The following is a 13,198-nucleotide window of genomic DNA, read 5'->3' as shown; positions in this document are numbered from 1 at the left end:
GACAATGTTGAAGTTGTGGGATTTTAGAGAAAAAGAGGAGAAAAAATAATAAGGGTTTAAATATTATTGATAATAGCTTAATGTTGAATTTTTTACAAAAGACTCAATACTAATCTCTATTTATAGAGAAACATAGACTCAATCCTAAATCAGGAATAAATCATAATAATAATGAGAGATATTTTAAGATATCTCTATGATTATAAATTGATCCTATTGAGTAACTCAAGATACTCTAATATAATATAATAGATATTATAAGATATTTTATAATATTCTAACACTCCCCCTCAAGCTAAAGGTTACTAAGAATTAGCTTGTTACAAGAAAATAATGTTTTGCTCTGCAAAATAATAAAAAGGATGGAAAAGAAACTCAAGAATGCAGGTGAAGTCGAAGAGAATTGCTATAAATATAGCCTAGCCAGATAGTCGATATGATCATCAGCCTAAGGGAAATTCATGGCAAGCAATTGAACAAAGCAAAGTCCGTTCTTTTAAAAACTGCATTTGGAAGCTTCAAACCAGTAATATTAGAGAGGCGTGCTTCAAGGAGAGAAAGGCAAGGCTAGTACATCTGGGACAAATTGCCATGCTAAAGTGTGAGTCATGAAAATAAAAGACACTGTCAGAATGACCATCAATGGAAAAAGAAGTCATCACTAATATGATTCATCTGTGGGAAAAGGGACACCACCTGAATGATCGTCGGTGGGAATAGAAGCCATTGTTATAATATATTAGTAAGAACTAAATTGCATGACAAACACCAAAGAGGAAGCAGCGCGACTCTAATGAAAGGAAGCCATGATCGACCAGCGGAGTTAGAAAATGCATCCAAAACAGGAGAGACAATGGTTGTTTTGGAAAACTTTTCCAGCAGCGACGGCAAGCAACAGCAACAGTAGCAGACGGAGCAGCAGCAACGATTGTGGACGGAAGTGATAGCACTCAGAAAAAGGAATGATCATGCTAGAAAATAGAAACTAGGATTATATTCCCAAACTGTTGGGAACTTGAAAGCGAAATATTGGCAAGACAGTTTAAGGAAGATCGAAATAGGCTCTAGATACCATAACTTGAAAGCGAAATATTGGCAAGACAGTTTAAGGAAGATCGAAATAGACTCTAGATACCATGTTGAAGTTGTGGGATTTTAGAGAAAAGGAGGAGAGAAAATAATAAGGATTTGAATATTATTGATAATAGCTTAATGCTGACTTTTTTACAAAAGACTCAATACTAATCTCTATTTATAGAGAAACATACACTCAATCATAAATCAGGAATAAATCATAATAATAATGAGAGATATTCTAAGATATCTCTATGATTATAAATTGATCCTATTGAGTAACTCAAGATACTCTAATATAATATAATAGATATTATAAGATATTTTCTAATATTCTAAAAGACAACATTGTCTAGTATAAATTGTGATTGAAGCCAAATGAAGAAAACTACCTGGAAAGATTTTCTGAAGGTAGAACAAAATTGAAATGCCATCTTCATTTTTCTTTAGGAGTTCATCCATGCTATAAAGCACAATCTCAGAATAGTAAGGGGTGAAAACACTGCACAGTCAGAAGACAAGATAAGCATAGAAACAACAAATAGAATAATTTCTTGAAGCAAAAATATTTACCTAAAAGATAACATTTCTCGAACTGGCTTTGCACGAGGCATCTTCATAAAGAGTGAATTTGCAAAAAATTCTAGCCTTCGCCTAGCCTCAAGATTTTTTGGAACGTTTGAAGCGGAATCTTTGATAGTCAGCAATGAATATAATCTTTTGACTTGCATTCTCTGCATATACTCAAAGTTGGTAAACTGACAGTAGGGTATAAGGCACATCAATTTAGAAAAAAATATGATTAGAGCATACTAAATCTGCATTTGGCCATTTCAACTTTTGAAACAAATGCCCTTCGTCCCTAGCTTTGGTCAGTAAACTCCATGTGTGATAATTATCCCTAGATAAAATAGAAAATAAACATTAACCTGACAACTTATGAAATGAAGGGAGAAGAATGGAAATTCTGACACATGCAAGAGGGGAGCCTATTTCTAAAAAACAATAAAAGCATATAAGAGACTGTAACAAACCTCATATCTAAAGAAAGGACATCACATCGTACAACATCATAGAGATCCTGAACAGCCCGAACTGCTCCTTTATCAAGCTCAGGAGTTTCAGTCTCTTTCTATAAGATGTCAATACAAAGATGAGTTCAAACTTTAACTGTTAATTTCCAAGTAAAAGGAACCAAATTACAAAGAAATATACAGTAACAAGCATAGCCCATAATCATATACAAAAACAAATATGTCATATCAATTCATCAATAGAAAGTCTTTTCCAAATAGGGGAAGTTAACTCCAAGGAAATTTTACACAGGATTAATAGTTTATTTTCTAAAAACAATGCCTTGATAAACACAATAATATAAGAACTTAAAAGTTTAAATACAAACCAGAATCCCCATTAGTGCAGTTATTCTTGATATCACAAGAGCCAACTTATTTAGTCGAAAGTCCAAATGAACCCTACTGTTTGTGATACTAGCATTAATATCATCATATATCCTTTCAACCCTGGTTTAACAGCAACAATTGCAAATGAATAACAAGACATAATTCAAAATATCAAATACAAAGCTCATCATTAACGAAAACATGCTTCCATGCATTTCAACACTGCAGCAGTCACATACCACATCCTTCCTGCATCATCTAACACGTCTGTTAAAATTAGTTTAATAGCATGGTAACACTCCTGAACTGCATACATCATATAGTCATCTCTGGAAATCCTATCCCAAAGCTCATCTTGAGTATCTTTACTCTCAACAGCAATATCCCTAGCCAAAAATATCTACATAATTGTGTACAATAATTAATCAGTGAATCAATACATAGCCCAAACATAAAACAATAAGCATATTAGAGTATTGTAAATATAGCATAAAAGCTTCATCCTTAGCTAGAATTAATGTGAACCATGTATACACAACAGAAAGTGGTGTGTCATCACTTTCTGTCGCAACAGTTAGTTAGAAAATTACTCTGCCGAGCTCTTCTAGCTGATAATAAACCAATTATTATGTACTCACGCTCTCACATATTAAACGTTCTCAGTTCTCACATAACACAAAACCCTTACATTCAGATTCTCTCCCTTTTCTCTCTGAATTCTGAGTTTATCAGAGCACCAGTAATAAACAATGGCCACATAAAAGCATATAAAACAATTTCTGACATAGTGCTACTCTTAGAATTTGGGCTAGGCCTAATTTAACCTCAAAAGATAGCTCAAGAGGTTAAGGTCACCAAAATCTTATATGGACTACTATGGTCATATCTCTAGTTGATCTGCGATTTCACACACCACCTCAAACCCACGACTAGACAAATCACTCTAGCCTGAGCAAATGCAATTGGCCCAATAATAGAGATCACAACACAACTCTCACACCCATGATTGGTCATTTGGAAAGTGCACAAACGTGAGCAGCCCATTAACATATTTTGGATAGACTCTAACACAAAGTTGCATAATTTAGAACGTATTACTTGCTTACTTGCTTTCAATGTTGTTAAATAACAGCTAAAGCAGCACAATTAGAACAGCGGAATTTAAACAAACCGCATAATTTATAATGTATGACCTGAATTGAGTGTTGTAAATAACAGCTAAAGTAGCGCTATAGCACTATTGGGATAGTAGAATTGAAACAAACCGCTATTATTTTGCAATATGCTATTTAATAATGTAAAATATGATAAATTTATGTGTTTCTTGTGTCTCAAACAAATTCTAGAAAGTTGTATTGACTAGGACTACGAACAGTTAGCCTAGGATGTTGCACAATCAAGGAATAATAAAAACATACACTGAGTTTTAACACTCCCCTTAAGCTAAAGCTTACTATGCTTTAAGTTTGTTACATCAAAATATTTTATCACAAAAAAAAAACAAAAAAAAATGAAACTAAGTTTGACAATTGTTGAACTAGTTTGAAAAGAGAAGGCATCATTAAAGATTCATGTGCGAAAAAGTCGTTGTTGGATTAATGATCAGTGGCAATAAAACGCACCACTAATATGATTCATATGTGAGAATAGAGTCACCACCGGCTTAATTGTCAGTGGGAATAAAAGACACCACTAATTTGTTTCATATGTGGGAATAGAATCACCACTGGATTGATCGTCGGTGGGAATAAAATGATTGTCTGAGCAAATGGTACCTTGTCCCTAAAACTAAGTTCTCACAATAGAAGGTAAAATGCAGAAAGGGGAGTTGAAAGATGAGAGGTTTCTGAAAAATCATCAAATCATGAAAAGACCCGCAGAAGGTGGCCGGACATAGGTGCATGCGCTCTCACGCACGAATTTGGTGGAGGCGCTTGAGACCCACGGAATTGATTCCCTGCCAAGGGCAATGCAATACAGAGTGCAATAATTGCCTCTACCACAAGTCAAAATAACAGAATGACTCTCTCTCTCCCCCTCAATACCCTCACCCACTCACTCTGCCACCTGCCCAAACCTAACTTCCCCTTTCCTATTCCTTCTCTCGTACACTTTCCATAACGTAGGCTAGGACTGAACTTGTGGCAAATGTACATTCGGGTCAGCCTCTGAACCATGAGCCTATCTGTATTTTCTATAGATAAGCATGGCTTATGTGCCTTTTTTCCTTGTAGGAATCCATCCGTAAGGCCTGATCACTCAGGCCCCCAATTTAATCTTGGCAGTGTTTCATCTGTTGATGAGTAAATTATGGATAAAGACGACAGCAGTGAAGCTTTAGATGAGTTCTTAATTTGTATGATGAACATGATGGACACGATTTTTTGAGTGATTATGATCTTAACAAGATTTTTAGAGGTCTGGTTGTAAATATCTTCTGGAACTTGTAACTGGTTCAAAACTTGGTGTTTTGTATTGTTGAAGAATCGAAAGAAATTAGATTTTATTCTCTTTTATTTTATATTATTATGTTTATTTTTATTCTGTCATTATTACTCAGTTTTAGTATTGTAATTTCTTTTCCTATATAAAATTAGGGTTGTAATAATAAAACATGAAAGTATTTTGTCTTTTACTATCTTCATGGTATCAAGAGCTCTGGTTAGGGTTCTGTAAACCTTTCCACAACCATTAGGGTTTGGCGCTCTAACCAACTGAGCTACCACAACCATTAGGGTTTGGCGCTCTAACAACTGAGGTAAAGCTAATGGCACACAATACCCCATGTATGTCTGCCATTTGTGACTTCCAATCAGCAAACTGCTGATATCTTGACAAAAAGTTTGGCAAGACCCAATTTTGAGCGACTTATAGCCAAGTTGGGCATGACAGATATCTATGCACCAACTTGAGGGGGGGTGTTGAAGAATCGAGAGAAATTAGATTTTATTCTCTTTTATTTTATATTATTATGTTTATTTTTATTCTATCATTATTACTCAGTTTTACTATTGTAATTTCTTTTCCTATATAAAATTAGGGTTGTAATAATAAAACATGAAAGTATTTTGTCTTTTACTTTCTTCATGGTATCAAGAGCTCTGGTTAGGGTTCTGTAAACCTTTCCACAACCATTAGGGTTTGGCTCTCTAACCAACTGAGCTACCACAACCATTAGGGTTTGGCGCTCTAACCAACTGAGCTAAACCTAATGGCACACAATACCCCATGGAAGGTAGCCCTTATGGGTAGCGGCGACAACGACGATGGTTTGGCAAAAAATTTGACATAGTCAACAACCCTGACAATTTAGACAGCGCCATAAGTGGCAGTGGCAGTGGCAGCGGCCTAAGCAGCCAGAATGGTTCTTCCAACTTTTTTGGCCATGAGGGAACTTCTAATGCCCTCAAGGTTGAAATCCAGAAACTAGATGGAAAAAATTATGTAGAATGGTCCCAAACCGCAAGATTGATTTTAGACGGTAAGGGAATATATGGTTTCCTAAAAGGAGAGGTGCAAATGCCTGCCACAACTGATACAAAATACAGGTTTTGGAAATCTGAGAACTCTGTTATTATAGCTTGGTTGCTTAGTAATATGGAATCAACAATCAAAAAACCTTTTATGTTTTTGCCTACTGCTAAGGAAGTTTGGGAGGCTGTCAAAGAAACATATTCTGATATTCAGAATTCTTCTCAAATTTTCGATCTCAAATCACGATTGTGGCATACCAGACAAGGAGATAGAGATGTCACTACCTATTACAATGAGTTGATGACACTATGGCAAGAATTGGATCTCTGCTATGATGATCATTGGAAGTGTTGTGAGGACAGTGTTCTGTTTCTTAAGAGACAGGAGAACGACCGTGTATTCATGTTCTTGGTTGGGCTTAATAAGTGGCTTGATGAAGTCCGAGGTAGAATATTGGGAAAGATCCCATTGTCATCACTTCAGGAAGCATTCTCAAAAGTTAGAAGAGAAGAGGCGAGACAATGTGTTATGATGGGTAAGTCGCCTTCTGTTGGCGAGGTTGAAAGCTCTGCCCTAGTCACAAAAAATGAAGACGGGAAGAGCGCTGGCAAGAAACCATGGTGCGAACATTGCAAACGTATATGGCACACACGTGATACATGTGGGAAGCTCCTTGGAAAACCTCTAAATTGGAAGAAAAAAGAAAGAAACGAAGGTCATGCGCTCCAAGCTGGTACATCTGATCAAGAGAAACAGTCTCCTTCAAGCCCATCTCCTTTCACCAAGGAACAGTTAGATCAATTGTACAAACTTCTTGAGTCTCAAACTTCTTCTTGCTCTATATCTCAGAGATGTAATTTTCCAAATACTGCTCTCCTTAGTGTCACTCCCAGCTCAGAGAGGTAATTTTCCAAATACTGCTCTACTTAGTGTCACTCCCAGCCATACTTGGATTATTGATTCTGGTGCTACTGATCATATGACTGGGGAGTCGAGTCTATTTTCTTCTTATAGCCCTTGTGCAGGTAACCACAAAATTAAAATTGCAGATGGCTCTCTTTCAGCCATTGCAGGGAAATGTTCTGTTATTCTGTCACCTAAGTTAACCTTAAAAGATGTCTTACATGTTCCTAATTTATCATGTAATCTATTATCCATTACTAAATTAACAAAGGATATAAATTGTCAAGCTAACTTCTTTCATTCTCATTGCACTTTTAAGGATTTGAGCACGGGGAAGATGATTGGCAATGCTAAGGAGAGTGGAGGACTCTATTATCTTGACAATGGACTCGACTTCAAAGACCAACAAAAAACAAGTACCTGCTTTGAATCTATTTTTGTTTCTTCTAATAATGATGATATTATGTTATGGCATTTACGGTTAGGACATCCTAGTTTTCCGTATTTGAAACATTTGTTTCCTAAATTATTTTCTAAGAAGGATCCATCTTTATTTCATTGTGAAACTTGTGAATTTGCTAAACATCACCGTTCTTCTTTTTCTACACAACCATATAAACAATCAAAACCGTTTGCAGTTATTCATAGTGATGTTTGGGGTCCTAATAGAATAAACACATTTTCTAATAAAAAATGGTTTATAACTTTTATTGATGATCATACTAGAATTTGTTGGGTTTATTTATTGAAAGAAAAATCGGAAGTTGGACAGGTTGTCAAAAATTTCTTTAAAATGGTGCACACTCAATACCAAACAAATATTCAAGTCTTCAGAAGTGACAATGGTAAAGAATATTTTAATATACTTTTGTCCGATTTTTTTCTTGCAAATGGGGTTGTTCATCAAAGTTCTTGTGTTAATAGACCCCAACAAAATGGAATTGCAGAGAGAAAGAATAGGCATCTTCTTGAGGTTGCTAGAGCTTTACTGTCTGCAAATAAGGTTCCAAAATATTTGTGGGGTGAAGTTGTTTTAACTGCATCATATTTAATCAATCGAATGCCATCTAAAGTTTTAGATTTTCATACACCTCTTGATGTTTTTCGAAATTATTTTCCTTTGACTAGTGTCTCTGCTGATTTGCCACAAAAAGTTTTTGATTGCACTGCTTTTGTTCATGAACATAAACACCTTGACAAACTCGATCCACGAGCAATAAAATGTGTGTTTACCGGTTACTCTCCAACTCAGAAGGGGTATCGGTGTTTTGAACCAAAATCAAAAAGAATTTTTGTAACCATGGATGTTACTTTTGTTGAAAATCAACCATTTTTTAGTGGCATTCATCTTCAGGGGGGAAATTTTAAGGAAGATTCATCTTTTACTTTTGAAAGCATCATTACTTTAAGTGATATAGTGTTGTCACAAAATTCTGAGACTTATATTGATGCACCAAAAGAAAATGCCCAAGAATCCATATTGAAACTCAATCCACTTATGAATGAGGTTTCGACAGATTCGGGGGCGACAATTTCAAATGAAAATCACAATGATCAAATTCTTGATCTCAATAATAATAAAGGACCACCTGAAATGCCACAACATAATGACTCAGATAAAGAGACACGAAGCAGGTTTACTACAATTGACCCTACTTAGAAGGGAAATGTCTTTGAAAGAAGAAACCATAAACAGAGAAATGAAGGACCCGTTATCCGACCCTTCCAAGATTCTGAATCAATAGATAATTCAACACATCATCTTGATACAGGTAAGTCTTCTTCTATTCTTAAGAGTCATGTCGAGTATCCTGATTTAGACCTTCCTATTGCAATTAGAAAACCTATTAGATCATGCACTAAATATCCTTTGTCTAATTATGTGTCATACTCAAAATTGTCTTCTTCATTTGTTGCATTTACCTCTAAGTTGTCTACTGTAGAAATTCCAAAAAATATACAGGAGGCTCTAAAAATTCCAAAGTGGAAGGAAGCTGTTCTTGAGGAGATGAGAGCTCTTGAGAAGAATCAAACTTGGAGAGTCATGACATTACCTACAGGAAAGAATACTGTTGGCTGTAAATGGGTATTTACTGTGAAATATAATTCTGATAACACAGTTGAAAGATACAAGGCACGCTTGGTTGCTAAAGGGTTTACTCAGACATATGGCATTGATTACTCAGAGACTTTTGCTCCCGTTGCCAAATTAAACACTATTAGATTTCTCTTGTCCTTGGCAGTGAATTTAGATTGGTCTCTTAACCAACTTGATGTAAAGAATACTTTTCTGAATGGTGATTTGGAGGAGGAAGTATACATGGATGGCCCACCAGGCTTTGAAGATAAATTTGGTTCAAATGTGTGCAAACTTCAAAAATCCCTTTATGGTCTCAAGCAATCTCCAAGGGCTTGGTTTGAAAAATTCACTCAGTCCGTCAAAAGACAAGGATATATGCAGGGACAATCAGACCATACTTTGTTCATGAAGTTCTCTAATGTTGGTAAAATTTCAATTTTAATTGTATATGTAGATGATATTATTCTCACAGGAGATGACATTGTTGAGATGGAAAGATTGAAGAAAAATTTGACTAAAGAATTTGAGATCAAAGATTTAGGCGCGCTTAAATATTTTCTTGGTATGGAAGTTGCTCGCTCAAAGAAGGGAATTGTTGTTTCTCAAAGAAAATACATCCTAGATCTCTTGGAAGAAACTGGGATGAGTGGGTGTAGACCAGCAGATACTCCTATGGAATTAAATGCTAAACTTTGGGAGAAAGGCAGTGTTCCTGTTGAGATTGGAAGATACCAGAGGTTAGTCGGCAAACTTATTTATCTAGCCCACACTAGACCTGACATCGCTTTCTCTGTGAGTGTTGTAAGTCAATTCATGCATTCTCCCTATGAAGAACACTTGGAGGCAGTTTATCGAATCTTAAGGTACTTGAAATCCAATCCTGGAAAGGGTTTGTGCTTCAAGAAAACTAATGACAGAGAAGTCTCTATATTTACAGATGCTGATTGGGCAGGATCAATTACTGATAGAAAATCCACCACTGGATATTGTGCCTATGTTTGGGGAAATTTAGTTACTTGGAGAAGTAAGAAACAAGGGGTTGTTGCTCGAAGCAGTGCAGAAGCTGAATTCAGAGCAATGGCTCAAGGAATCTGTGAACTTTTATGGATTCGTAAACTTTTGGACGAACTGAAAATGAAAGTTGACTCACCCTTAAAATTGTTCTGTGATAGCAAAGCAGCAATAAGTATAGCTCACAACCCTGTACAACATGATAGAACCAAGCATATTGAGATTGACCGTCATTTCATAAAAGAAAAAATTGATGCTGGAGTTATATGTCTGCCATTTATGACTTCCAATCAGCAAACTGCTGATATCTTGACAAAAAATTTGGCAACACCCAATTTTGAGCGACTCATAGCCAAGTTGGGCATGACAGATATCTATGCACCAACTTGAGGGGGGGTGTTGAAGAATCGAGAGAAATTAGATTTTATTGTCTTTTATTTTATATTATTATGTTTATTTTTATTTTGTCATTACTACTCAGTTTTACTATTGTAATTTCTTTTCCTATATAAACAGCTTAGGGCTGTAATAATAAAACATGAAAGTATTTTGTCTTTTACTTTCTTCATGTATTTTTCTATTTGGAGCTGTTACCTTGTGTGGCACTAATGAATTATGTAAGATTTATATATGATTATGAATAGAAGTTTAATTGAGTACTCGAGGTGGGAATGTAGGACTTTTTTACTCGACGTGGGTTGCACAGGCACTAATTATTTGCACAAATATGAGTTGCTGACTTTTTAGGATCTTATCGTCCGTGTTACAATCCAAATACCACAATTTACAATCTTGTGATTCCTACCCAATCTAGGGTAGGATATCTCAATTTTAATGACTCAATTCAAAGGAGGTGGAAGCAGTTGCTACCAGAACCTTATAATCAAAGAGTAATTCCCCTCCACAAGCAACTTTGGCTCTGGCAGCATCAGTTCTACCATAAGCAGTTGATAAAGAACAGTTTGTCCTTGTAATTATGATTTTTACAACCTACAGTGTCAAAAGCACTGGAAAGTAACAAATAATTAGTACCGGTGCAACCCATTCCAGGAGTTGCCCCTTAGTCACCACTATTAACCACAAGAACATATATTATAATCTGGAAACTACTCCTAAGAGATCCTGTAAGATACTCAAAATACATGAAGAGGATATCAAAGAGTAATGTACTAGCAAATAATACAAAATTCCAAAAAGAAATTAATGACTCAATTCAAGACTCAGAAAATGAGCTTGTAAGACAACCGAGGTTCAAATACCTTGCTTGCAAGTAGAAAAAGTGGCCACTGAACCAAAGGAATATCTCCAGAATTTCTTGGCATCAATAGCAACTCCACTTCACTACAAGCAAGGAAAACATGGCCATGCAGGCATTAGATAAGAAACAAAAAATACATGAAGATACGAAAAATATTTAGCAGGTCCCATAACTAACAAGTTGGTTATATAATCTTCCTCCCTTAGATTTCTTATGATCTCATTCCAAAAGGGGGAGAACCGAGCAGCATCAACCTTGTTCTTCTCAACAACCTTCAGAGAAACAGTATAAGAATGTGTAATATTTTCTCTACTTCAAAAGAGATTCAGCCCAAATGAGAATGGTGCACAATAACATTGCCATCAATATGAATAAATATATAGTTTGGGAGTTAGTGAACAAGTATCCTGGAACAATCATGTCAATTTAAACTAATCAAATGTTTCCAGTCTCCATAGCAAAAACAAACCTGAACAGATGACAGTTGGTCACTCCTGAAAGAAAAGGAGAAAAAGTATGTAAGCTTATATATTTGAAAAAGAAACATGATCCGTGGGGCAAAACAGAAGCGAAAGGATATCTTCCTGTACAGCTATAGGAGAGATAGGATATTAATATAGTTTTCCTATTTATTTTGTTTTTGTAGCATATATGTGCATGGACTTTTCTTTTCCCTGGGAGTTTTTGTTGTTTTGTACAGTTGTAACCAACTGCAGTTAGTTACAGCAATGTGTTCATCTCCTCTATGTATAAAACAAAAATAGAGTGGGCAGCACCAATTTACTTTTCAGGAAGTCAACACTCAAAGCATTAACAGACAGCTATCTTCCAACTACAGAACGAAAAATGAAGTAAAACCAGAAAAATCACATATCACAAACAACACCTGTTGGTTAGAGGAACATGAAGAGTGTCCATGAAAGCTCCAGGAAATTGCTCAAAAAGTTTTTGCAGCGCTTCCAGTGACCTTATCTGTGACACATGCAACCAAGAAAATAATAATGCTAACAAACTGGATACATAACATGTACAGAACGACAGTACCATCAACAGGAAAAAAGATATAAATAATAAAACATATTATTAAAAGGATTTACAGGAAGGTCAATCATCAAATACCTCTCCCAGGCGAGCTCTTGCCCCAAGCAAGAATCCCCAGACAGCCGATACAAGTGTGTAAAACACATATATGTCTAGTAGATAAATCTGAAATTAAAAGAACTAGCAAATTAGAAACAGCAACCAAGACCCACGAAGAAACAGAACGGAGAAAAATATAACATTTGGCAACTAAAGGATCTATGATGGTAACAGAATTAGAAATCAGTGTATAACCAGAAATACAATACTTATATAGGTTTTCTCAACCACAAGCTTCTATACGACTACCTCTGGTCTCTATTACAAGAAAAAAAATTGGTCTGTTTTTTATTCCTTATTATAAACCCATTTCAAGGTGCATTAATTGCAAAAATTATTTTTATATCCCTATTTAATGCAAGATATATGTTTACTAGAAACTCATACAGATATCGAACATTTTAAACACTAAATGAGTTCATCAGTCTTTGTAATTTTGTTAATTTCTTTATATAATAAGTACCAGAGGGAGTATTTACTGACTATCAGAAAAATATAACCATCAGTAATGAAAACGTTCCAACTGAATTCCAGCAATAAGTCTCCATAAATCATAGCAGGAACTAAGTTCCAGCAATATATGGAAAACAATACCATGGAGATTTATCAAGTTATTATCTGTACTACTTCACGCCAAACTTCAAGAACCTCTTTAAAGACAATTTCATGCCCATGAGGGATGAAAACTCTTATTAACGAGATAATTAGAAGCACCTGAGCAGGTATCCTTCTAATGACTGATATTATTTGAAGAAAGGCAATCATATTCCATTCTATTAGGTTTTCATAAAGGATCTAACTCATCCTTACAATACTAACTTGTAAGGTGAATGATGTCTCTTTTTTTAACCTCAA

At 35.4% G+C, this 13,198-nt stretch overlaps 1 protein-coding gene across 1 annotated transcript in view; it reads right to left on the bottom strand.

Annotated features, from left to right (window-relative positions):
- Positions 1–13,198, bottom strand: part of LOC101492868 (callose synthase 9) — a 72,745-nt gene that overhangs the window by 36,601 nt on the left and 22,946 nt on the right. Inside the window, exons 22-32 of the mRNA XM_004497329.4 lie at positions 12,323–12,409; positions 12,090–12,175; positions 11,673–11,697; positions 11,381–11,475; positions 11,205–11,286; positions 2,717–2,877; positions 2,477–2,597; positions 2,109–2,206; positions 1,888–1,975; positions 1,648–1,808; positions 1,467–1,576 (exon numbers count right to left, since the gene is read on the bottom strand). Of these exons, the coding sequence (XP_004497386.1) occupies positions 1,467–1,576; positions 1,648–1,808; positions 1,888–1,975; positions 2,109–2,206; positions 2,477–2,597; positions 2,717–2,877; positions 11,205–11,286; positions 11,381–11,475; positions 11,673–11,697; positions 12,090–12,175; positions 12,323–12,409 (1,114 nt within the window). The remainder of the gene's footprint in view (positions 1–1,466; positions 1,577–1,647; positions 1,809–1,887; positions 1,976–2,108; positions 2,207–2,476; positions 2,598–2,716; positions 2,878–11,204; positions 11,287–11,380; positions 11,476–11,672; positions 11,698–12,089; positions 12,176–12,322; positions 12,410–13,198) is intronic.

Source organism: Cicer arietinum, chromosome 4 (assembly GCF_000331145.2).
Source record: "Cicer arietinum cultivar CDC Frontier isolate Library 1 chromosome 4, Cicar.CDCFrontier_v2.0, whole genome shotgun sequence".
Classification (NCBI taxonomy): domain Eukaryota; kingdom Viridiplantae; phylum Streptophyta; class Magnoliopsida; order Fabales; family Fabaceae; genus Cicer; species Cicer arietinum.
This window is presented reverse-complemented; position numbering and strand designations above follow the sequence as displayed.